The sequence below is a fragment of the Lepidochelys kempii genome, chromosome 4 (assembly GCF_965140285.1).
Source record: "Lepidochelys kempii isolate rLepKem1 chromosome 4, rLepKem1.hap1, whole genome shotgun sequence".
Lineage (NCBI taxonomy): Eukaryota > Metazoa > Chordata > Testudines > Cheloniidae > Lepidochelys > Lepidochelys kempii.
In genome coordinates, this window is record NC_136383.1 from 136,206,435 (window position 1) to 136,233,319 (window position 26,885).

General features: G+C 46.8%; 1 protein-coding gene across 1 annotated transcript in view; it reads right to left on the reverse strand.

The window, feature by feature from the left end:
• GFRA4 (GDNF family receptor alpha 4) overlaps window positions 1-26,885 on the reverse strand; it is a 132,159-nt gene that overhangs the window by 28,773 nt on the left and 76,501 nt on the right. Inside the window, exon 2 of the mRNA XM_073342976.2 lies at window positions 17,913-18,191. Within this exon, the coding sequence (XP_073199077.2) occupies window positions 17,913-18,191 (279 nt within the window). The remainder of the gene's footprint in view (window positions 1-17,912; window positions 18,192-26,885) is intronic.

Here is a 26,885-nt window from a genome sequence, read left to right on the forward strand (position 1 = left end):
CAAAAGCCGGAGTCTGCAGAACAGCGTTTGCATTATGGGTCTCCATGGTGCATATTCTTATAGCGAGTCCATTTCCCCAGAGTAATGCTCAGTATCTTAGGGGCTGGTGGAAGAGGCCAGATCAACAACATCTGGAGAGCCAAGTCCTTATCCCCAGCACAGGCCACAGGAGATTTAACCAAGGCTAACCCTTGAAAATGAACCTCAACCTTGGCCTGGGTGGGTTAGCTTCTATGGGCGAGAGAGCTGTTTGGTCTCCTTGGACCACTCAGTTCTTGGCCTCTCTGCTGCCAGTGTGGGGCCCAGTTATACAAGGAACTGGACAGACTCCATGAATACACATGTGATGGTAGCAATTTTAATTCACTACGCACCCAGCGTTCTATCCCCCCTGAGGTCTTTCTCGAACTTGCTGCTTTCCAGACAGCCATCCCTAGGCTGTGCTGTTTATTGCCTTACCCTAGATTGGGTGTGCCTTTATATTTATTAACAGTGTGTCTCCTCCCAATGCATGCTGCTCTTTCTAGCTGAGCTTATAGTGAATAACACACAGCCCCAGCAAAAGCCTCCCAGTGTAGATTAAGGATGCCGGAAATTTTATTCCATCGGAGTTCTCCTTTTATCAACTCCAAGGACCATAATGTGCCATGCTACTGACTGATGCCTCAGTAATACTCTGTGGAAAATAGCTTAGTAAGTTTAAAAACAAACAAACCTCTGGGGGGATTAGACATTTATATGGATAAGATCAGCAGCCTGAGCTGCACTAGCTGGGATAAAAGGGCTATCAAACCTCATGCTTCAGGGCATATGCTGATCCCCAGCTGGGGTCAGGAAGAAATTGCTCCCTTGATGCACAGTACTATGGATTACCACAGGTGTATTACAAGGCAAGTTTACAGCTTTCTTTGAATTACCTGGCACTGCCACTGACTGCATCAGGGACCATTTGTCTGCTTCAGTGGAGCAGTTTCTCTGTTCTGATGACACCACCTGGCATCTGGTAACGCGTCTCCAAACACTGAAATGCCTAAACACAGACTTGCTCAATAGGTGCAGAGTAAATGCTACGCTATGTAAATTCCCTGGGCGTATGGTGCCACAACTCGTTTTTATAAAGGCTTCTAGGAAGCTTTTCTGGCCTCTTGGGTACACCCGTATGAAAGAACAGCCTCTGCACGTCAGTTTCAGAGTGGCTTCCTTTTTTAGTCAATGAGACATTTAGGGATTTTTAAATATTATTGGGAAAATGTGTCCCCAAGGAAACGAAAGCAGAGAAAACAAAGACGCAGCAGTGTTTAATGGACATGTGAGTCAATCTGCTGCTCAGAGAAAATAAGGGGCTCACGACCCCGAGTGAAGCCCGGGTCACCTGCCGTGGGAAGCAGAACCTAGTCAAATCCTGATTTACAGCATTCACTGCTTTTCCAGCCCTGGGCTCCCGCAGCTGCTCTGCCAATGCATCTCAATCCTGACCCGCAGTTCCCCTGCTATTGCAGTGTAGAGCACCCACACCGCTCTGCCGATGTGTCTCAGTCCTGACTTACACCACCCCCTGCTATTACAGACCTGGGTGGGTGACCCTGCAGCATGGGCGGCGGGTGAACCGCTGGCTTGAGGAGGCTAGCCTCCAGCCCTGCTCATTCTGCCCAAGGCCCCGCGCCTTCTGCCCCCCCTGCCCCAGATCACTGCAGTCGCTGGTCCTTGCCAGCGCCCCCAGCCCCCCAACCCCAGAGCGCCGGGCAGCATGGCCCCAGTCTCCCCAGCCCCGGAGCTCCGGGCAGCGCCGCCCCAGCTGGCGCCATGGCACAGGGGAAGAGCCACCAGCAGAGCGGGAAGAAGGAGGGGAACTGGGGGTGGAGTGCGGGCGGGCCCACACCTGTCTGTTTGGGGAGGCTCAGCCTCCCCCAGGCTATGATACCCGCCGCCCATGCCATGTAGCTCGTTTTGGCCGGGACAGTCCCTTTTTTAAACCCTGTCCCAGCCGTCGCAACTTAGATCACTTAGGCGCAGAGGAACATGTGGGGGTGGGGGGTTAGCTCTGATGCCAGCCTCGCTTTGGGGGGGGGTGGCAGACTCGGGCAGGGGTAGGCAGGGCTGGGGCGAGCAACAATGCCAGAAGATGGGGGCCTTGGGCTAACCCCACGCCATGTCTCGTTTTCCCTTTGGGAAATATGGTCACCCTAGACCTGGGTCACTACCTCTGTCTATACCCCTCCGTGCAGCACTCCACTCCGAGGTCTGGCTTTCAGGCTCCAGGGAAGCTGATAATGATCTCTGGCTTGAAAAAGACCAAAATGTGGATCAAACTGGCTTTCTTACTCAGTTGTTGAACCATTTCCATCGGACAGTAGATCAGCAAAGCACTGCGCATCAAAGGAAAGGGATCTGGTGGCCGTGACCTGTTCTGCTTTCAACTGTTGGATGGGAAACCAGCTGCATTTCTCAACACAACTAAAACACAGTATGTGTTAAGTTACCTACCCCCTCACCCCCCAGGGCTTTAGTTTTTCCATGGGGGAAGCTCATCGCGAGGCTTTCCTCTTTACCTGGGATGCTCTAGGTCAAAGGTCACCTGCAGAACCTAAAACGGTGGCTCACAATGTCCAGGGGGGGAGTGGATCTGACTAATCTTCCCCCAAGCCCTCTGCGCCATGCCCTTTCTCTCAATCGCTGGGGACACCACACCACCAACTTTCTACTTGTCACTCAGGTCTGTAACCTGGGCATCATCTTCCCCTTGGGCCTCTCTCTAGATCCTCACATCCAGGCTACGTCTCAATCATGCCAATTCTTTCTGCCTCACATCTCTAGAATACGGCCTTTTGACTCCATCCACACAGCCAAAACTCTTGTCCAAGCTCTCATCGTCTTGGGTCTCAATAGGGCCCTACCAAATTTGCGGCCAAGAAAAAAGCGTCACGGACCATGAAATCTGGTCTTTTGTGTGCTTTTACCCTGTACGATACAGATTTCACAGGGGAGACCAGCGTTTCTCAAATAGGGGAGTCCTGAAATCTGGTCTTTTGTGTGCTTTTACCCTGTACGATACAGATTTCACAGGGGAGACCAGCGTTTCTCAAACAGGGGAGTCCTGAAATCTGGTCTTTTGTGTGCTTTTACCCTGTACGATACAGATTTCACAGGGGAGACCAGCGTTTCTCAAACAGGGGAGTCCTGACCCAGAAGGGAGTTATAGGGGGTCACAGGGTTATTTTAGCGGGGTCTCAGTATTACCACCCTTACTTCTGCGCTGCTTTCAGATCTCGGCGGCTGGAGAGCGGCAGCTGCTAGCGGGACACTTGGCTCTGCAGGTCGCGCCCCGCCAGCAGCAGCCCAGAAGTAAGGGTGGTAATACCATACCATGCCATCCTTCCTTCCACGCTGCTGCCTTCCGAGCTGGGCGGCCAGAGAGCGGCGGCTGCTGACCGAGGTCCCAGCTCTGCAGGCAGCAGCGCAGAAGGAAGGGTAGCAGTACCGCCCCTGGAAAGAGCTCCCCATAAACATCCACAAAGCTGCCTCCACTGTCCTCCTTCAAATCCCATCTCAAAACTCTCCTCTGCCGTGAAGCCTTCAAAAAACTGGACAATGGTCCGGCCACTGGTGCGCAGAGAGCACTGCCTGTCATGCTGACCCTATTGCTTCATTGTTTCCTTGTACTCCCCCATCGGTCTATATCCATCTGTTGTCTCTTGTCTTATGCTGAGATTGGAAGCTCCTTGGGGCAGGGATATGTTTTTGTTCTGGGTTTGTACAGGGCCTAGGCAATGGGGCTGTTGGAGACCCCAGGGCACGGCCACTAGTTAAGTCGAGGGGATGGAAGGCCATAAGGGTTGAGGAGGTCTCCCTGCTGAAGGCCTAAGGGCTTCTTCTTAACCCCCCTTAATAGAATTCAGGCCTGGCTGGTTTGAGTAAGCTCTTTTGCTCTTAAAACAATGTTGCAGCCGCAGATAATGCCTCATAGTGTAAGGTTTGCTGACGCCAAGTTAAAGGTAACAGGAGAGACAGCTAAAAGGCCAGACAGGATGTGCTGGTTGTTTAAGTTGCTTGTTAGAGGTTGCAGGAAATAAATATTGTTGTAATCATATAAGGAAGGCAGAGTATTTGTGCAAAGTTTTAATTGGCTGATGTGTGGTGCAGTAGCAGAACAAAATATAAAAGTGTGTGTAATGACCTGCTCTGGGGTGCAGGATTTGAGATTCTGTTCTCCCTGTACCTTGTTTGCAGCTGCAAATAAACTTTTTTTGCTTCTCCACCCGGTTGTGTTTATTGGGTGGCGCACACCGGGCAACGAACCCCTGCTGTTGTTTGCCTCTGGCACTGGGTGCCGGCAACAGGGCCCTGGCCCATGACTGTTTCTCCTACATTCTATGGTAATAAAAAACAGCAGTAACTAATGGAAGCACAGACGCCAAGGTATGTATTCCTCCACAACAGCCCTGGGAGCACGCTGCTTCGGGGATTTCATTGACGGTAAACTCAACCAAAAAGAGGGCGCAGTCCTGCACGGTGCTGAGCCCCCTTCTTTGCTAATGACTTCACATCCCAGCACTCAGCATCTTGTAGGTTCGGGTCCTAAGATTGCATCTGAAAGTGGGATTCCCAAGGGGTACACTGAAGCAGAGATCATGGAAGCTGTGATCAGGGCAGTTTGCCTTGGGCTGAGGCTCAGGGGCTACTTGGAGGGAAAATGAATCTGAGTCTGCCAAAAACGGAGGTACATCTTAAAGTCCTATTACAGGAAAAAGATGCAACTGAACTTTACCTGCAGTTCCCAAGAGCCAGCTCAGGATTTCCTAGCCCGGTCACTTGATTTGAGACAGAGAGTACTTTTTGCTTCATAAAGAAGGTTTCAGAGTAGCAGCTGTGTTAGTCTGTATTCGCAAAAAGAAAAGGAGGACTTGTGGCACCTTAGAGACTAACCAATTTATTTGAGCATAAGCTTTCGTGAGCTACAGTTAGTCTCTAAGGTGCCACAAGTACTCCTTTTCTTTTTGCTCATAAAGAAGCTGATTCTGACCTAAGATATGAGCGTGTCCTTGTACAAAACCTGTTCCTCCAGTCAGTCCTGGCAGGACAGCAAAATGCCAATATTCAGACTTGTATGCAGTGTAGCTGTAGCCGTGTTGGTCCCAGGATATTAGAGAGACAAGGTGGGTGAGGTCATATCTTTTATTGGAGCTTTCGAGCCACACAGGCTCTTTTTCACGTCTGGCAAAGGCACTCTCAGCATCACAGCTAAATGCAAGGTGGAACAGATTGTTTAGCATAAGTAGTTAGCACACATATTGTAAGGGACCATTCAAGGCAGAATGGCCCATTAACACATCTGCAGTCATAGGACAGAAAGAGGGGGTTAGTGGGTTACAGGTTGTTGTAATAAGCCATAAATCCAGTGTCTTTGTTCAGTTTGTGATTTTTAGTGTCTAGCAGTTATGAATTTAAGCTCCCCACAGGTTCATCTTTTGAAAGTGCTGTGTAGGTTTCCTTTGAGGATGAGGACTGATAGGCCAGACATAGAGGGACTGGTTTGTGAAAAGTGGTCACCCACAGGTAGGTGATAGGGTGTTTTTGTCCTTTATCATTTTCCTGTGTGAGTTCATTCAAGAGCGTAATGATTGTCTCTCTCACCAACAGAAGTTGGTCCAATAAAAGATATTATCTCACCAACCTTCTCTCTCTAATATTCAGACCATGATGTGACTTTATTTAAAAGACAGACTGGTTGCGGAGGAGACCCTGACTGAGATGCTGCATGCTGCTATACGGGAGGAGGTAGAGAAGCAGCAGAAGCTGGGGACTGGAGCATGTACTTGTGTGCAAGGGCCCTACACAGAGCAGCATACAGTAAAGCAGCGCTTCCTCCCAAGGGGAAAGGAGTCTCCCAAGGTGACTCATTAATGAATGAGATAATGGAACTAAAGACCAGTGGTGATTAACTCAAAGTGGATGCCAAAATGAAGATATTACAACGAGCTGTCCGGTTGCATGACGAAAGAAGTCATAATGGCTTGATCAGACAGGCAGACAGACAGCTCCAGAGAAAAGGCCATGCGACTGCAGGCAGGCTGCTAGAGGCAGTACTTGTGACCACTGTTTCAGATGTGGCAGTAATGAATACAATCAGTCAGGATGTCATGCAGGAAAATCACAAGAGAGCGGAGACAAAGCTGGCACTGCATCTGATCTACCAGGAGCAGCCTACCTTTGCCATCCTACACTGAAGCAGGAAACAAGAATAGCTAATTTAGCTGGAAATAAATGCACTATGTGGTGTTTCGCCAAGCCCTGTGGGACACTAGAGCACAGGTATGCATGGTCTCAAGTCGGTGGGTGGAAGATAATCTCCCAGGGACACACCTTAGAAAGTTTGAAGAGTTATGGGAAATAGAAGACGGGCTTGGCCTTAAAGCTGCCAATGGAACTCAAATCCCTTGCAAAGGACGGACTAATGTCCCATTCCAATTAAGCGGAGAACATGAAACAATGGGTGTTCCCCATTGCAGAATTTAGGGATGAGATGTGCATTCCCTACCTGGATGCTGTCCTTGTGCGCAGTGACACTATTGAAGAACACATGGAGAATGTAAGGAGCGTATTGTAAGAACTACAGAAGCATGGAATTAAGATGAAAGCTGCCAAATGTGAGCTCTTTAAGAGAGAGGTACTTTACTCGAGAATTGAGGTATCTGCTGAAGGTTATAAGATGGATCCAGCTGACATTTTGGCTGTTCATGATTTTGCAGATAAGCCACCATATATCCTCAGGTTTCAGAGTAACAGCCGTGTTAGTCTGTATTCGCAAAAAGAAAAGGAGGACTTGTGGCACCTTAGAGACTAACCAATTTATTAGAGCATAAGCTTTCGTGAGCTACAGGGAACTTCACAAGCTGCTAGGCTTCCTCACCTATTATCCAAGCTACTTCAAGACTTTTTTCAAGTAGCAACGACATTTCTATGACTTGTTGACTGTTCCACTGGAATCTGACACACAACACCACCAAAAGTGGACCTGGAAAAGGAAGACGCTTCCTGTAAGGCATTAGGTGCAGTCTTATACCAGCGCCAGGAAAGTAAACCGAGAGCCATTGGTTATGGATCAAGAACACTAATTGCAGCTAAGAAAAATGATTACCTTCGTTCAGGAAAGCTGGAGTTCCTAGCTTTGAAGCAGGCTGTAACTGACAAATTCTGTGACTACCTCCACTATACACAATCCTTCACAGTTTACAGGGATAACAACCCATTAACCTATGTCCTCCCCTCTGCCAGGCTGAATGCCACAGCACACTGTTAGGCTGAAGAATTAGTTGACTTTAACGTCAAAATTAGATATTGTCCAGGGTAATCTAATGTGGTTGCAGATGCTTTATCCAGAATGCCCCTTGATGTGGAAAAATATATGATGAAATGAACAGATGTTGTTAATGCTGTCTTCTTGGTTAGCAGTTATTACTACCAACCCTTTGGCAGCAGCAGACCTCTCCATGGCTATTAAATCCACCATAACGCCTATTCTGTAAGAAGACATTTTGGCAGCTCAGAAGGAAGATCCAGCTGTTGCTAAAATTCTTCATTATAAGTCCTTGGGGCATACACTGAACAACCAAAAGAGCTCAGGAGGATGTGGTAAGATCTCTGCCCTGATGTGAGAATGGCATTGGTTGCATTTGGATACAGATGGAATACTTAAGCAGAAAACCTACTTATGAAATCAGCTGTATCACTTGAAAAACCCTAAGGTGGGTATATCAAGAACTACACGAAGAGATTGGACATTTAGGAGTAGAGCAAAAAATCAGTCTCACAAGAGACCACAGATGAAGAGGGATATTGAACATCATATCACTAGAGTCTGTACATGTGTCACAAAACCTCACCAGCCTTCCAGAGTTCCACTAACATAGTCACAACAGAACCATCTGAGCTTGTATCAATGGACTTCTTGCATCTAGCCAGAAGCAAAGGAGGATATGAATAAATCCTAGTAATAGTGGATCACTTCACTGGGTTTGTCCAACCCTACCCTACTACCACCAAGTCAGGCAAGCCTGCAGCAAACATGATCTTCAATTACTTATTTGGTTTTCCTGAAAGGATCCATCATGACCAAGGGGCAGAGTTTGAAAATAATTTATTCAGAAGGTTACAGCATGACTGTAAAATTGAAACATCTCGCACAACCGCACACCACCTAAAGGATAATGGTTAGGTAGAAAGGCTGAACTAAATCCTATGCTGAGAACCTTACCAGAAGAATAAAAGTCAAACTGGAAGGACTCTCTTAAATCAGGGGCAGATTTAAGGGTCAGAGCCTGGTTACCAAACATGAAGCTTAGGGCTCAATGGTCACATCAATTTAGGCTTTTTTTAAAGATAAAAAATGAAAAAAAAATCCCATAAAACAAAAAGCACAGGCCTAAACAAAAGTGGACTCTCACCCAAATTATGTTGGCTGGTGTATATCCAATTTTTGGACCCTCACACCACGGCGACATTTTTTCTTGGCAAATTATTCTATGATGCTGTCCAGCTGTCTCATCTTTATCAATTGCAAGGAGCACTAGACACTCAGCCATGTTTGTGATATGACTGACCACATGTAGTTTTTGACACATCTTAATGTGCTTATTGTGCAGTCAGCACTAGCCACTCCAACTGGTATGGTGAGAAAAAGTCAACACAACATTTACATTTCTGGTAAAACAGCATCAAGAGAACTTGATACACTGAAACTCAAGTAGTTCCGGACTCCAAGGAACAAAATGAACACTTCTGTGCCCTTTGTAAAATAATACATCTTGAAAGACAATCCCATGAACCAAGTCTAAAAGAAAAATATAAGTATTTTCCCATCAGTTTAAGAACTTCCTTCTTTAAAAATATATTATGAAGTCGCCTGGGATGGAGGAAACCAAATAGAGGAGCTACTTCTTGAAATCCCTCACACTGAGGTTTTAGTTCCATAATCATATTGTTTAAGACCTCAAAATATTTTCTTTGATGGTTACCCTTTGCTTCTAACGCAGAATAGTGTGCAAATTCATCATCCATGTGGCATACGCATCTCTTCCTGTGGCTTGGATAGTTTGCGTTTTCAAAACCCATTGCTTCCCCCCATCTGCTCTGAGACGTTTTTACAATTTTATCATAGTTTTCTTCAGCTCTGAGTTTGCTGAGCTCATTCACTGTGCTCTCAAATGTCCAGAGGACATGGAACAAGTCAATTTTCTTTGACTGTAGGATTCCAGAGGCTGCAGCTGTGATAACTAAGATCCTATGCCACCACAATAGATTGAGGTAAGCCATCAAAGACAGGTTGCTTTTTGCTTGTATGTCCTCGCCACTCCTGCGTTCAGCAACAGTTTAATCTTCTAGGCATTCAATTACATTCTCAAAATTTACTATCATTGCCTCATTTCATTCAAGCTGCCCATCTAGACTTGCAGCGTACCTTTAGATGTAAAGGTCTCCTTCATTCTTCAGACGCGTGTTCAATTTCATCTGCAGCATCAATCCTGTCAACTTCTGTGAGGGCTTGAAATGCATCATCATTTCCTCTTCCTTTTGCAAAGCTGTACTCTCTCAAGCATGATACAGATAAAGAAGATACATATTCTCTTTAGACTTAATCATTAATTTTTCCCATCGATGGTTAGAGTCTGTGAAATATTTATATATTTCCTGCAAAGTTGTGAAGAAAACCTTCAGATCTGGACTGGCCTTACCTTCCGCAGCTTGCACCAAAACTAGGTTACTGTGATGTGCTGGGCAATGGATGTATGGTGCCTACACTTTGCCTCCCCTGCCTGAAGGATATTCTTTCATTTTTGTTTGCAATCCTCCATGATCTCCAGCCATAACCCTGGCACTATCCTATTCCTGTCCAGACATCTGTTTGGGGTTTAATCCATATTTTCAGGATAAAACATTAGTTAACTGGTCACACACGGATGCAGCACCTGCCTCACTTACTGCTCAAAGCTTACAAACTGCTCTTTTATATCTGCCACTTCTTTGACACAATCAATATTAACAAAGCGAAGCAAAATGGCCATTTGATCAACATGGCGAATATACATGACTTCATCTGCAATGACAGTGAAAAAAAAAAAAGCTTCTTTGCCACTATTCAGTATGCACCACTTGCTAAAAGACGTATAAGTTCATCAGTAATTGTCTTGCTCAAGTATTTGACTATCTTGGCGTCGCTGATATTTTGGGAAAAGTTGTATTATGTCTGTCAAGTAGCTTTCTGATGGTCAGGTAAATACCACACTTGTTGCTCTCCAGCACCTCACAGTGGCCACGGAAGGTGACACCTAAAGTAGCTAATGTTTTGACTGTGCCAAGCAATATTTTTAGTACTTGACATTTCTTAATATTTTCAGATGCTTGTTTATCAAAACAGGCTTTGATGCGGTGACGCTTCGTGACCTGCAGAGCTGCCACACGTGACTTTGCATGTTGTTTGCTCCTCCCATGAACACTGATTTTAGCATAGTCTTCCAATCATTGTTAGCCACGTTGATTTCCGAGTTTCTGAATCACCCAACGGGCAACACATGTGACCGTATGCGTCATCTGAAAGATCTGCATAAACTAAGCCACTTGACATGCAAACCTTCATACGATCAATTTTTCATTCTGTAAAATGAAGATGAAAAGTGGCAAAATGTAGGGGAAAAAAGGAAACCTTCCATTTGGCCTATTGCTCAATGGGCTGGCGAGGAGTAATCTGTAAAATTATACGCAACAGCTGACGTGATAAAACGGAATCTTGAAAGCAATTTTGATCAGATGGTAACGTCAAACCTATTTCAGCAGGAAGGCTGCTTGGACCTGCGTCATTGCTGACCAGTTCATCTACAGGAAACAAAGTACATTTCCCAGTGGCAGCCCTTCGGAACCGGAGTGTGCTCGGTGTCTGTGACCCCTGCAGGATGGGGTCGGAAACTTCTATTACTACCAGCTACGGGGCATGCCCAAATGCTGAGCGATTTTTCAAAGGCATTGCAAGACGGATGGGTGTGGATCTGTTAGGACCCTGATAAAAATGGGGGTTGATGGCCAGAGGCAGCGTTAGACACATGCAGCCCATACAATTGCATCAGCCCCGAGACAGGGAGGGGGCCCCTTGCCAGGGTGACTGACTCCGTTATTTGTGAGGGTGAGGCCCCAGAATCGAGTGGTGGGGAGCAGTTGGCAAGGGCAGAGGAATAGCTTATGCAGCTGTTTGAGGGTCCATGCAGTTGGAGGACCCCCTGCAGGCTCAGGGCTGCTCGGCTGCATAATATATGCCTGGCACAGGCTGCTGCCACTGTTTGCAGCTGGCTGACACCTCTAGGAAGGGCCCGGTGAGTGAGACTCCAAAATGGTGGCTCCGCCATGAACTCTGATGAGTGGGATGGCCAATGGCAGAGCCTCACCTCCCACTATGAGGGCAAATTCAAACGAGGGGCAGCAGGAACTGGTGTGCGGCTCTTCCGAGAGGCTCTGACTCTAGCTCCGGTGGTTAGCGGCTCTGGCTCCCATGACAACAGTTCTGGCTTTGGCGGAAGCAGTGGTGATGGCTCTAGCAGCAGGAGCCCAGGAGCAGGGCCTGGGCCAGGGAGAGCAGACAGTATGGCCTGGATCTAGGCAGGCGTGAGGGATCGGGGAGCAGAGCAGGGCTGCAGAGGCAGGGATGAGAGTGGGGGTTGGGGAAAGTGAGAGTTTATCTATCTCAATGTGGGCCATGTGATGGCCCACAATAAAAACCTGCACTGGGGCCCATCTTTTTCTTCCTCTATCATTGGCAGATGGGAGGAGGAGATGGGAGGGACCAGGTCAGCATTTGCTGGCTGTTAAATCTGCCACTGCATGTAATAAGGTAAATTACGCCTGTAATTGTACATGAAATTAGGCAGTAGGGTTTGCACTTTTCTATTTCTTGTATGGAAGATCACCATGTTTGCCCATTGACGTCACATTTGCTTTATCTATGAATTTGGAATCTACAATCGAGGACCATAATGAGTATGCTGAGAAATGGAAACAGCTGATGAAGGAAGCTTATGAATGGACATCAAAATGTTCTAAAAAATCTGCTACCCATGGTGAGAATCGTTCTGAACAGAAAGCGCATGGTGCTGACCTCTTAGCAGGTGACAAAGTACTTGTCAGGAACCTTTCAGAGAGAGAGGGAGCAGGAAAATTAAGATCCTCCTGGGAAGATAAGATTCAAGTAATATTTGAAAGGAAAGGGTAGTCGATGAAGTAAAAGCAGAAGCTGGAAAGGGATGTGTTAGAGTTCTTCATCGCAATCTTTCACTTTCCTCTGACTTCTCACCCTGGGATAGAACACCACCCTCTAACCGCAGAGGAAGACACAGTGAACAAGGCAACTAGCCCAATAAGAGATCACAATGAAGACAGGAATTTGGACTCCAGGGACTCTAATAGTGAGTGAATCCAGGGGCAGAAGCATTTCATCCGCGTCTGGGAAATGAGGATGTTGTTGATCCTGAAAACTTGAGAACGGCTGATCAGACTGATGTGACATACACACCAGCTGGAGAAAGACATGAATGCCAAAATGAGAGCATGGTACCAGAAACTATTGTGCACAAGAGGACAGATCACCAGAACAATCCACTGACAGGTGAGGTCATCTGACTAGAGAAAGAAGAAGCCGACAGACACTGGCATAGGAAGAGTTAAGGACATCTACTTATCAGTGTCTAAATCCAACTATTGTACAGGTGATTGCACTATGGGGTTATCCTCAGGTTTGTTACAAGCTATACCCATTTCTGTATCTTATCCTGCATTCTATGCAAGGCTGATATAATATTGGTAAGTGAAGTGTTCAATAGCTCTGGATAGTTTGTAATTAGGATAATTTAGTACATTTTCGAAATAGCTTGCAGTATGCCCTGTAACTTGCAGTTAGATGTTTATACCATTGATCACATCCGAACTGTTATTTTATAAGGTGTGAATATTTGTGGATATTTTTATAAGGTGTGAATATTTGTGGATGTAAGGGGTTCAGAGCTGACTATTCATAGAATCATAGATATGTCGGGCAGGAAGCGACCTCAAGAAGCCCTAAAGGCCAACCCCCTGCGCTGAAGCGGGACCAAGTAAACCTAGACCATCCCTGACTGGTGTTTGTCCAACCTGTTCTTAAAACCTCCTGCCCACCATGCTGACCAATATAGTTTCATTGTTTCCTTGTACTTCCCCCTCTGTCTGTATCCATCTGTTGTCTCTTGTCCTATACTTAGATCGGAAGACCTTGGGGCAGAGACTTTCTTTTTGATCTGTGTTTGCGCAGTACCTAGGACAATGGGGCCCTGGCCCGTGACTTGGTTTCCTATGTGCTACAGTAACACAGATAATTAACAACAATAGCTAATGGAAGCAGAGACCCCGGGTTGTGTATCTCTCCACAATAGTCCTGGAAATGCCCTGCTTTGGGGATTTCATTGACAGTGAACTCAACCAAAAAGAAACCCCAAAGAAGGGCCCAATTGAGCAAGGCGCTGAGCCCCCTTATTTCCCAATGACTTCACATTACGGCACTCAGCACCTGGTAGGTTTGGCCTAAGAGCTGCACTCAGGTTTCTGGGAGATGGGCAACACGGCCCTTGCTCCTGGTAGGTCTGGGCAGCCATTCACTTTGTTCTGCACAGCCTCTTGATCCAAGCGTCACCCTCAGCACCTTTGCTTTCTGCTCCTGTCAGCATTTTATTAACCTATCTGTTCTGCAGCCTCTGGTTGGAAGCGTCCGTTTTATTCCTCATTTAATTTTCATGGTGCATAAAACGCTGGCAGGCCTGACCGGGGAGAGTTATCGCTGCCGATGTGTACTTTTATAAGGGTGCTTAAAAAATATTAAATCAACATTTACTCAAATATTTGCACCGTGTGGGGATGAAATGCAGTGTCAGGAGCATGCGCCTCAAATCTGACACATCCCAAAGACACTGTCAGGCAGGAAACTCAAAAGAGTTTGGTTTAGAACCATAGAAGCACAGGGTTAGAAGGGACTGCCACGGTCATCTAGTCTAGCCCCTGCCAAGATGCAGGATTTGTTGTGTTTATACCATCCAAGACAGGTGGCTCCAGCCTCCTTTTGAAAAGCTCCAGTGAAGGAGTTTCCACCCCCCGCAGGTATCTGTTTCCATTCTCCTACTGTTCTTACCGTCAGGAAGTTTGTCCTGAGATTTAATCTAAATCTGCTATGCTGTAGTTTGAACCCATTGCCTCTTGTCCTGCCCTCTGTGGCAAGAGAGAACAACTTTTCTCCACCTTGTTTATGGCAGCCTTTCAAGGGTCTGAAGACCACTATCATATCCCTCGCTTAATCTCCTCTTTTCCAAACTGAACATACCCGGTTCCTTCAGCCTTTGCTCATATGGCTTGCATTCCATCCCTTTGATCATCTTTGTCCCTCGTCTCTGGATCCTTTCCAGTTTCTCCACATCCTTTCTATACACTGGTGACCAAAACTGGACACCGTTCTCCAGCCAAGGCCTCACCAGGCCTCACCAGGGCCGAGTAGAGCGGTACTGTCACTTCCTGTGACTTGCATGCTGTGCCTCGGTTAATGCAACCTAACATTGCATTTGCTTTTTTTGAAACAGCATCGCATTGCTGACTCTTGTTGAGGTTGTGATCCATGACAACTCCCAGGTTGTTGGGTTTTTTTGTCACCCACACCACATTATTTCTTCAACACAGACTTTAAAGGGACATTTATATAAAATCAACAAAACCAGTTTTAGTTTATTCCTTTTTTTACAAAAATGCTCTTGCCCTTCCCCAGCTACAGATCTCTACCCAGGATACAAACATTACAGATTAAGTCTCGTAGCCACTGGGGAGTTAGATAATGATTATTTGCCTCATTAGACAGATGGAGAAACTGAGGTACAAAGCAGTAAAGAGATTTACTAGAGGTTACAAAGCAGAACTGAAGCACAGTTAGGAAAAGAACCATCTATAAGTACGTATATGGGAAGGGATCTAATGTAGCAGACAAAGGCATAACAAAATCTAATGGCTGGGAGCTAAAGCTAGATAAAATCAGGTTAGAAATAAGGTGGATGTTTTTAACAGTGAGGGTAATTAACCATTGGAACAACTTATCAAGGGCTCTGGTGGATTCTCCACCACTGAGTGTCTTTAAATCAAGATGTATGAAACAAACAAACAAACTCTAGCTCATCTAGAAGATATGGGCTTCATGCAGGAATCATTGGCTGAGATTGCTATACAATCACAATGGTCCTTTCTAGCCTTAAAATGTATAAATCTATGACCCCTGATCTCCTGGCTCCCAGTTTCCGTGCTTTACCCACACAGAGTATCTCCTGTGTTTTGGATTTCTTTCCCAGTGCTGGAAACACAAACACAACATCCCTGTGCTAATGTGTGAGTTGTGGCCAGGTGGTATCAGCACAGGCCAGGGATGGCGGTGGGGCGGGGGGGCAGGAACACCCATATTCTGTCACTGATGCTTTCTGCAGCCTTGGGAAAAATCACTTAATAATAATTCATTCCCCACCCCACAGCTGGGGAGAAATGAACCTAAGTGAATTTGGGGCTGGATCCCAAGTGCCTTCCACATGGAACTCCCAGAGAAGTCGTTACAATGCAGGCTGCAAGCTCTCTGGGGTAGGGATTGTTTTCAGTGGATGTTGGTAAAGAGCCCAGAATGATGGAGCCTGACTGGGGTCTCTGGGCACTATGTCATAATGATCATAGATAAAGGGGGCAATGCAGAATTAGACCAAAGGCTTGGAAGATGAAATGGTCCAGCTGATGCTGCTGGGATAGCAGCTCTGCACACATACCCCTACCCCCAGGGCTCACCTTAGCTTGAGGCATGATGTAGCCACTCTGATATCATAGAATCATAGAATATCAGGGTTGGAAGGGACCTCAGGAGACCATCTAGTCCAACCCCCTGCTCAAAGCAGGACCAGTCCCCAACTAAATCATCCCAGCCAGGGCTTTGTCAAGCCTGACCTTAAAAATATTTAAGGAAGGAGATTCCACCACCTCCCTAGGTAACGCATTCCAGTGTTTCACCACCCTCCTAGTGAAAAAGTTTTTCCTAATATCGAACCTAAACCTCCCCCACTGCAACTTGAGACCATTACTCCTTGTTCTGTCATCAGCTACCACTGAGAAAAGTCTAGATCCATCCTCTTTGGAACCCCTTTCAGGTAGTTGAAAGCAGCTATCAAATCCCCCTTCATTCTTCTCTTCCGCAGACTAAACAATCCCAGTTCCCTCAGCCTCTCCTCATAAGTCATGTGTTCCAGTCCCCTAATCATTTTTGTTGCCCTCCGCTGGACTCTTTCCAATTTTTCCACATCCTTCTTGTAGTGTGGGGCCCAAAACTGGACACAGTACTCTAGATGAGGCCTCACCAATGACAAATAGAGGGGAACAATCACGTCCCTCGATCTGCTGGCAGTGCCCCTACATATACATCCCAAAATGCCATTGGCCTTCTTGGCAACAAGGGCACACTGTTGACTCATATCCAGCTTCTCATCCACTGTAACCCGTAGGTCCTTTTCTGCAGAACTGCTGCCGAGCCATTCGATCCCTAGTCTGTAGCGGTGCATGGGATTCTTCCGTCCTAAGTGCAGGACTCTGCATTTGTCCTTGTTGAACCTCATCAGATTTCTTTTGGCCCAATCCTCTAATTTGTCTAGGGCCCTCTGTATCCTATCCCTACCCTCCAGCATATCTACCACTCCTCCCAGTTTAGTGTCATCTGCAAACTTACTGAGGGTGCAATCCACACCATCCTCCAGATCATTTATGAAGATATTGAACAAAACCGGCCCCAGGACTGACCCTTGGGGCACTCCACTTGATACCGGCTGCCAACTAGACATGGAGCCATTGATCACTACCTGTTGAGCCCGACAATCTAGCCAACTTTCTATCCACCTTATAGTCCATTCATCCAGCCCATACTTCTTTAACTTGCTGACAAGAATACTGTGGGAGACCGTGTCAAAAGCTTTGCTAAAGTCAAGGAACAACACATTCACCACTTTCCCCTCATCTATAGAGCCAGTTATCTCGTCATAGAAGGCAATTAGATTAGTCAGGCATGACTTGCCCTTGGTGAATCCATGCTGACTGTTCCTGATCACTTTCCTCTCCTCTAAGTGCTTCAGAATTGCCCTTGCTAACACCATTCTAGACAGTGGTAGTAGCGGGACTGAAGTATGTCTACACTAGACACTCTGCAGCTACAACGCTGTAGTGTAGACTCTTACCACAGCAATGGGAGGGGGTCTTCTGTTGCTGTAGAAAATCCACCTCCCTGAGAGGCAGTAACTAGGTTGAAGGAAGAATTCTTCTGTCAACTTAGTGCTGTCTCCACCAGGGCTTAGGTCAGCTTAACTACGCCACGCAGGGAGTGAATTTTTCTCACCCCTGAGTGACATCATTGGAGCAACCTAAGATTTAGGTGTAGACCCGACCTGAGTGGCCCAGGGGACTGACTGCAGAGCCTGTCATATCTAAGTCACTGCTGGTCCATTGAAGGATCCAAAAGTCTCTATCATTGGATGTGGCTGGTGGGAAACCTGGGAGAAATGGGTAGGTGGGTCTCAGCTCAGATCCGAGCGGGCATGAAAAACCACCACCAGAGCCAGCACTAACTGCAAACCAGTTGGGCGTCTCAGCAGAGAGGCCAGCATCTGGATGGCGACTCAACTTGTCTGGAGAAGGTTTCACTCTGCTCACATCAAGTGGGGAGGAAGCTAGCCCGGCTGCTGCCTGAGCTGATCCTGTTCTGTGGCTAGAAGGAGCTGGAGCGTTTCACCAACCCAAATTTCCTTTTAAAGACCCTATTTGGAGAACCCTCCCACGGAGACGTGGCACCGACTGACCTTCCATCAGGGTGTGGTGGATGCTCCAATAGACACTCAGGCAATGTTTCTCCTTCTTCATGCCCCGTTTGCACTTGCAGCCATAGAGCTGGCTGGACAGCAGGGCCGTCACTGTGCTCCGGCATTGGTTCTTGGCGTCTGGCCCCAGTTTGTTGGCGCCGTTGCCCGCAATGCATTGCCGGAGGGTCCGGAACTTGGAGCTGCAGCTGGGATCATTGGTGCAGGACTCCCCGGCCTGCAGGCAATCTCTGCCCGAACTCACGGCTTCTGTCATGCCTTCTGCAAGAGAACGAGAAAGAGAGAGAGTCATGGTGTGATGCTCCCAGACTGAAGATCAAAGCAATTCAACAACATCTCCCACTTTCCGGGCCAAGCTCTGAATAAGCCTTTGCTTAAATACACAAGCTGTGTGGCCTGGCTTCCCCAAGCACCTTACAAACAATGGGCCCGCTCATGAAGTCCTTACTCAGCCAGATCTCCCATTGACCTCAAGGGCACAAGTCCAAACTGCAAAATCAGGACTTCAATATACAGTCACCTCCCCTCCTGCTGAAATGCACCTACAGTGGAATGCAGCAGCTGCTTAGCAGGGTGTAGCAACACCACCCCACAGCCTCCCAAAGCTGCCCATGCAGCTCTACAGATTCACCTACACGGGAACTGGGCGGGCAACATGCCCATTGGCAGAGGGAAAGCCCCAGGAATGAACCGAGGCTATGCCTTCTTTCCCTATTTTGTGGCCCATGGAAATCGCAGAGCTCCACTGAAGTCAAAGGCGATTTACACCAGTGTAAAATCTGGCTTTTTGACTGTAGTATCCCAGATGAAAGGCAGTGGATCAGCCCTGCAAGGCTCGGTGCCCTGGCAATCCATTGCATGGACAGACCTACTGAATTGCTGCTGATTCCCCTCTGTCTCCCAGCAGCTGAGTGTGGTGTGGCTGCCTTGCCTGCCATGGGGAGGGCAGCAGCGTACGCGGGAGGAGAGGAGACTCAGATCCCTTCACATGCATGTGTTCTCGCTCTCACGCATTCAGTGGGGTGGCAGATGGGAAAATTCTCCAAAGGTTCAAAAGGCATTGGGTGAATGCAGCCTCAGTAACCGCGAGGAGGTTTGGATGTGCAGCAGGCAAGCCCCAGGTGTGCAATGACTGGGTCAGCGTATGTTCCAGGGGCAGGCCAGTTTGTCACTAGCTAGCCATTAGGATTGCTCCAGGGCTCGTGCCTGGTTCGATCATTTCCAGTGCCTTGGCAGAGGGCAGGCAGGTCTCGAGTTTTTCCCTCTGAGGGTATGTCTACATCGCAGTGGGAGGTGTACCTCCCAGCTCCTGGGGACGTACCCACAATACCTCTGATCAAGCCAGCTTGCTAAAAATAGCAGCATCACTGCGGTTGCACCGGGGGGATGAGGGACTGGCTAGCTGCCCCGGGGACGTACCTGCGGTTTCAGACAGGATCACACTCAGCGCACCTAACTCATCTCGCTCCCTGTGTGGCGACTTTAGAGCTAAGACAAAATGTGCAAAATTTCATCCCAAAAGGAATTAGTCTGCGTCACATGAGCAACTGGCAAAGGTGGGTTGGAATGGATGGTGGGACCCAGTATGAACTCCAGCAGAGACTAACCATGCTGGGTATAAACACAGACAATCTGCAAAGACCGTACGGTACTTTGGGAGCCTACTTAAAATAAATCAAACATTCGCAGATTGAAACATTTGCCTACAAAATATAAAGTGAATATGTTCTCAAGCTGAGACCCATTCACATGAACAGAGAGACCAGGAGCAATATTTACAGATCAGTGCCCCGAGTGCTGGTGCTTTCTGTTTACGATGCCGGAACTGGAAGCTACTTTAACTGGGATGTTACAAATGACCCATTCTATAGGCACGTCATTTAATAACTAAAGGATCTGGGGATTTTTATTGTTAGCGGTGTCTTTGCTGGTGAGACAACATAACGTCACATTTCCCCAAGTGTGGCCCTCAGGAGTCATTTTATACAATGTAAAAAAAGAGTCTCTCTGAGAAAAATCTCTGTATCTTACAATATGGATGATGCGTCTGAACCTGCCCATGAGTGAAACGGATGTAAGAACATAAGAATGGCCATACTGGGTCAGACCAAAGGTCCTTCAAGCCCAGTATCCTGTCTTCCGACAGTGGCCAATGCCAGATGCCCCACAGGGAATGAACAGAACAGGGAATCATCAAGTGATCCATCCCTTTTTGCCCATTCCCAGCTTCTGGCAAACAGAGGCTAAGGACACCATCCCTGTCCATCCTGGCTAATAGCCATTGATGGACCCATCCTCCATGAACCTATCTAGTTCTTTTTTGAACCCTGTTATAGTTTTGGCCTTCACAACATCCTCTGGCAAAGAGTTCCACAGGTTGACTGTGCACTGTGTGACAAAATGCTTCCTTTTGTTTGTTTTAAACCTGCTGCCTATTAATTTCATTTGGTAATTCCAAGTTCTTGTGTTCTGAGGAGGAGTAAATAACACTTCTGTATTTACTTTCTCCACACCAGTCATGATTTTATAGACCTCTACCATATCCCTCACATAGCCGTCTCTTTTCCAAGCTGAAAAGCCCCAGTCTTATTAATCTCTCCTCATAAGGCAGGTGTTCTATACTCTTAATCATTGTTTTGCCCTTTCCCAGTTCCAATATATCTTTTTTGAGATGGGGCGACCAGATCTGCACGCACTAAATCAGATCTTCCTTGCCAAGGATGAGCAAGTTCACGGTCTTGCTTTCACCATGTTCTTTGAGGGGTCTCTCTCAACACAGTTCTACCTAATGATTTGTACACTGCTGCCCATCACCATGGTATGTGAGTGCCAAATTCAGGTCACTGGCATTTGGGCCACGGATATGTTTTTTTTTTCCCTGCTGCCTCTTTGTTGTAGCAGAACTTTCAGCTCCCTTCTCTCTAAATCCTGGGTGCCCCATCATCTCAGGCATTGGCACCCTGACAGCAGGATTGTCTGGTTATGTAGACTCCCTCCTCAGGCCCTACGCTACCAGCACTCCCAGCTACCTTCGAGACACCACTGACTTCCTGAGGAAACTACAATCCATCGGTGATCTTCCTGATAACACCATCCTGGCCACTATGGATGTAGAAGCCCTCTACACCAACATTCCACACAAAGATGGACTACAAGCCGTCAAGAACACTATCCCCGATAATGTCACGGCTAACCTGGTGGCTGAACTTTGTGACTTTGTCCTTACCCATAACTACTTCACATTTGGGGACAATGTATACCTTCAGATCAGCGGCACTGCTATGGGTACCCGCATGGCCCCACAGTATGCCAACATTTTTATGGCTGATTTAGAACAACGCTTCCTCAGCTCTCGTCCCCTAAAGCCCCTACTCTACTTGCGCTATATTGATGACATCTTCATCATCTGGACCCATGGAAAAGAAGCCCTTGAGGAATTCCACCATGATTTCAACAATTTCCATCCCACCACCAACCTCAGCCTGGTCCAGTCCACACAAGAGATCCACTTCCTGGACACTACAGTGCTAATAAACAATGGTCACATAAACACCACCCTATACCGGAAACCTACTGACCGCTATTCCTACCTGCATGCCTCCAGCTTTCACCCTGACCACACCACACGATCCATCGTCTACAGCCAAGCTCTGCGATACAACCGCATTTGCTCCAACCCCTCAGACAGAGACAAACACCTACAAGATCTCTGTCAAGCTTTCTTACAACTACAATACCCACCTGCAGAAGTAAAGAAACAGATTGATAGAGCCAGAAGAGTTCCCAGAAGTTACCTACTACAGGACAGGCCTAACAAAGAAAATAACAGAACGCCACTAGCCGTCACCTTCAGCCCCCAACTAAAACCCCTCCAACGCATTATTAAGGATCTACAACCTATCCTAAAGGATGACCCAACACTCTCACAAATCTTGGGAGACAGGCCAGTCCTTGCCTACAGACAGCCCCGCAACCTGAAGCAAATACTCACCAACAACCACATACCACACAACAGAACCACTAACCCAGGAACTTATCCTTGCAACAAAGCCCGTTGCCAACTGTGCCCACATATCTATTCAGGGGACACCATCACAGGGCCTAATAACATCAGCCACACTATCAGAGGCTCGTTCACCTGCACATCCACCAATGTGATATATGCCATCATGTGCCAGCAATGCCCCTCTGCCATGTACATTGGTCAAACTGGACAGTCTCTACGTAAAAGAATAAATGGACACAAATCAGATGTCAAGAATTATAACATTCATAAACCAGTCGGAGAACACTTCAATCTCTCTGGTCACGCGATCACAGACATGAAGGTCGCTATCTTAAAACAAAAAAACTTCAAATCCAGACTCCAGCGAGAAACTGCTGAATTGGAATTCATTTGCAAATTGGATACTATTAATTTAGGCTTAAATAGAGACTTGGAGTGGCTAAGTCATTATGCAAGGTAGCCTGTTTCCTCTTGTTTTTTCCTACCCCCCCCCCCCAGATGTTCTGGTTTAACTTGGATTTTAACTTGAAGAGTGGTCAGTTTGGATGAGCTATTACCAGCAGGAGAGTGAGTTTGTGTGTGTATGGGGGTGGGGAGGATGTGAGAACCTGGATTTATGCAGGAAATAGCCCAGCTTAATTGTCATGCACATTGTGTAAAGAGTTATCACTTTGGATGGGCTATCACCAGCAGGAGAGTGAATTTGTGTGGGGGGGTGGAGGGTGAGAAAACCTGGATTTGTGCTGGAAATCACTTTAGATAAGCTATTACCAGCAGGACAGTGGGGTGGGAATAGGTATTGTTTCATATTCTCTGTGTATATATAAAGCCTGCTGCAGTTTCCACGATATGCATCTGAAGAAGTGAGCTGTAGCTCACGAAAGCTTATGTTCTAATAAATTGGTTAGTCTCTAAGGTGCCACAAGTCCTCCTTTTCTCTTTATTTGTGTATTTTGAAAGCCCTTTTGCCTGTATTATTCCCTTTGCTTAGTGCCAATTCCACACTGTTACTGTGGACAGGTGGGGTCAGAAGTTTATTTTCACATCCTGTATATGGCTATATAATATATCCGACCTGATTTTGATTTCGGATCGCCTTCTGACCTCACATCAGAGTAGCTTTCCTGCCCTGCTCAGAGGAAAATGGTCACCCAAATCCTCCACTAGGTGGCAGTAGCCTTTTACTGTCTTTCTAGTTTAATTGAAAGGCTTTTACTTAATTCACTCAAGCGTTGATGAGGGAAGCCAGAAAGCACAAGATCCTGAAGTCCTCTGTTTATCCATGGACACCTACCCCCGGCAACATGCCTCCACTCTGATTTGCAGGTCCAAAGGGTGCTGTGAGTCTCCAGCCCCATCCCACCAAGATTCCCAGCTCATTCTGGGAGTTTTGTAGTGTGGACACCTGCCTAGTGGGAGCTGGGCTAACACTATCAACCGGTCTCATGGAAGGGCCACCAAACAGCCCGTTAGACGATCCTGGTTTTCATATACCAACCGTGAAATTCAAACTGGTTAGTGGATACTGATACGTCTATTAGCAGCAAAATACTTAATACTTGGAAAACTAACCTCCCGTTTATTCAGAAAGGTCCAAAAAAATGGTCAAACGTGGAGAAGAGAACTACAAAACGGAGGGAGGAGGGGGAAACACACAGACACCAAATATTGGTCCCCCAAGGATGCAGTCATGCAGTTGTGAAGTTACCTGGCTCATCTGTATTGTCGTTACCAATGTTAAGATTACATTTGTAGCTTGTGTATGTCAATTTGTGTGGTCAGGTGCTCATGTGTACATGAGGACAGAGCCCTTTACAGACAGCAACTGTTCATTTCACATGTGCCGGTGGAATAATGATGATGCTATCATGATTGGTTCATGTGCATCGAGTGCACTGCCCTGAACAAAGAGAATCAGTATTGCTCAATTTTGTGTCATAGTCACCATACTGCTAAGGCTACGAGAGAGTCTCTTTTAGCATAAGTGCTAGAGGCAAGAGGATTTGGCTTCTATCCCCACCCATTCCGTGAAGCTCACAGTTATTGTGACGAGCAGCGTATTGTGACCCCCCTGCAGGGGTCGTCAGCTAATGATTTGTTACAATACCAAATGCTTGTAGGTGGTGTACAAAAATAATGAATAGGTTGCCTTGTCATGAAAGGGACTGTTGAGAAACATATTATTATGCAAAGACAGACATGAAATACACCAGCTCCCTAGTATGCTGTGAAAAGCACAACAGAACCAGCAACATGTAAGGCCCCTTTCACATTGTGAAAGTGAACCAGTGAAGGGTTGTTCCCAGAACTTCCTCCAGTGCGGTGTCCAGCCCACTTTTAAATTATCCACTTGCTGGAGCTTCCACCAGTCCCCTCTGGGAGACTGTTGCACACTCAAGTATTTCTTTATAGCCACCCCCGCCGTACACATTGCATGGCTCATGCTGCTTGGCTGATTGTTTTACTGAATTAGGTCAGAGCAGCCAACACAAGTGGACGCTGATTGATAATGATTGTCAGGAGTAGCGCTCGGTGAAATTAGAGCTTTGGTGTAAAAACAGACTTTAAACTCCAGAACAAAACACGCAGATAATGAAACAGCTACACAGGACAGCTTGGTCGGTTGTTACTAACAATCCTCAGAATTCTTTGGTGAGAGTGGCTCAGCAACCAAACTCATGAGGTTCTCAGAGCAACACCAGCCGGTTGGGGCAGCAGCTGGAGCTTGTACAACGAAAGAGGGTTTGCAGCAGCATTTAGGCTGCTGCTGTCCTGAGACCACTGCCCATCAAGTTGACCAATGCTGTCTCATGATTTCCTGGTCTGTCTGTACCTAGCTGCCGGCGCTTGTCTTAGACTTGGATTGTAAGCTCTTTGGGGTGGGGCTGTCTTTTTGTTCTGCATTCGTACAGCGCCTAGCACAACAAATGCTATCACACTTGCTAAGTGTGTCCCTCGCCCCCTAGTGGCCGGACCACATAGAAGATAGTTAACTACTTCTACCAACTAATGAAATGACCCCTTTAGCACAAGTGGTTAGAGGACTCTGATCCAAAGCCCACTGTAACCAATTGAAAGCTTTTCATTGACTTCCACAGGCTTTAGATGAAACTCTTGAAAGGTCCTATGTTCAGTTCTTGCTGTTGACAGATCCGCTCCACACAGTGCTAACCAGGGTAGTGCCATGCATGAGTGATCCAAGTACTATGAAGAGCAACACGCGTGAATGCAAAACTTTTTCAGCCAGGATTACAAGACAACACCAGTTATCCATGCTTTCTTATTCCCAGGTGCCTAAATATTTCTAAGGATCTGGGCCCTCTCCTCCATTGAAGTCAATGGGAATTAAGCGCCTAAATACCTTTAAGGATCTGGGCCTCAGTACCTGCATGCCCAGAATTTGGCATGATGGATCCTCACACACCTGGAGAAAAAACATTTATGTGCTGATGACCGTGCACTGGTTGCTCACTCAATCGATCAGTGACATTCTATTTATAACTCATCTCTTTGCTCATGCAGTTAACCGCTTTGGTTTCACAATTAGCCTAAAGAAAACCAAAGAGTGTACTGAACTTGCCAGGGATACACACGCCCACCCAATTGTTAACACCACCACCACTCCTCTCAAGTCCGTGGGTAAGTTTTGTTGCCGATGGAGCATGCCAGCACAGAGTGCCACAACGGATTACGGAATTACCCCTCACACAACCAAGGCGAGCTCGGCATCTGGAATGTTGTTGGCTGCTTTTGCAACAATTGGGGTCTCAGAATAAACACGAAGCTCAATGTCTATTGGGCAGTTGTGCTAACAACATATCACCACCATATCAGTTCCAGATGCGCCATCTTCATGCTGTCTGCAGGGTCAAATTGTAGGACAAGATTCCTAACACCTAAATCCTTAATTGTTGTCAGATGTCCAGCGTTCAAAGCATGCTCATAACAGCTCCAACTATGTTGGTCTAGGCATCTTGTTCATATGGCCAACTCAAGAACCCACAAGGCCATATTTTGTGGTTGGTTAAAGTGAGGCACCTGCTCTCATGGTGGTGAGTACAAATGATATAAAGATACACTGAAGTCAAACTTGAAAGCTTTGAGCAGGGGGTTGGACTAGATGACCTCCTGAGGTCCCTTCCACCCCTGATCTTCTATGATTCTATGTCAGGTTGAGCTCAGTACCTGGGAAGCAACAATGCATGACAGAGCAAGGTGGAGGTAAATTTGTCATGTTGCCATTATGCCCAGCTTCCAAGCAGTTATTAACACACGCGAAAAACATGAACAGCGCGAAGCAAGGATACAACAATCTGCAATGGTCATGGACAAATTGTGTGTGTCCCACATGCAACTGTGTTTGCGGTTCTTGCACCGGCCTGATCTCCCACATACTCCTTCATTGATAGCGTTCGCTGAATTCTCATATGTGTACACTGAAATGAGACTCCATCCCGCCATCCTATAGGGGCCAAGTCTCCCCTATCCAAATCCTTTTCACCCTGGAGTTATTTACACCTCTTCAAAGGGCGTATAGGATGTTACCGTTGCAAATGGAGACATGAAGGACTCCAAACGATGCAAGGGGATGGAGACTCAAGCCTTTGACTTCTGTTGAGATTAATAATCCCTATCTTGCATAACGCTTTTCATCTGTAGATCTCAAAGCACTTCAAAAAGGAAACAACTATCATTATTCCTATTTTACAGATGGGGAAGGAAAAGCATAGAAAGGTGCAATGATTTGCTCATGGTCACACAGGAAGTCTGAGAGAGCTGGGATAATGCAAGTCCCGTGCTTTATCCACTGGGCTTTATGTGGTTTTTTTACCCTGGAAGATATAACAAGTGATAGCACCTGTACCATCACAGATCTACCGAGCATCATGCAAAGACAGGGTCAGTACAGACGCAGGGGGAAGAGCGCCCTCTATTGAACCAATAGCATC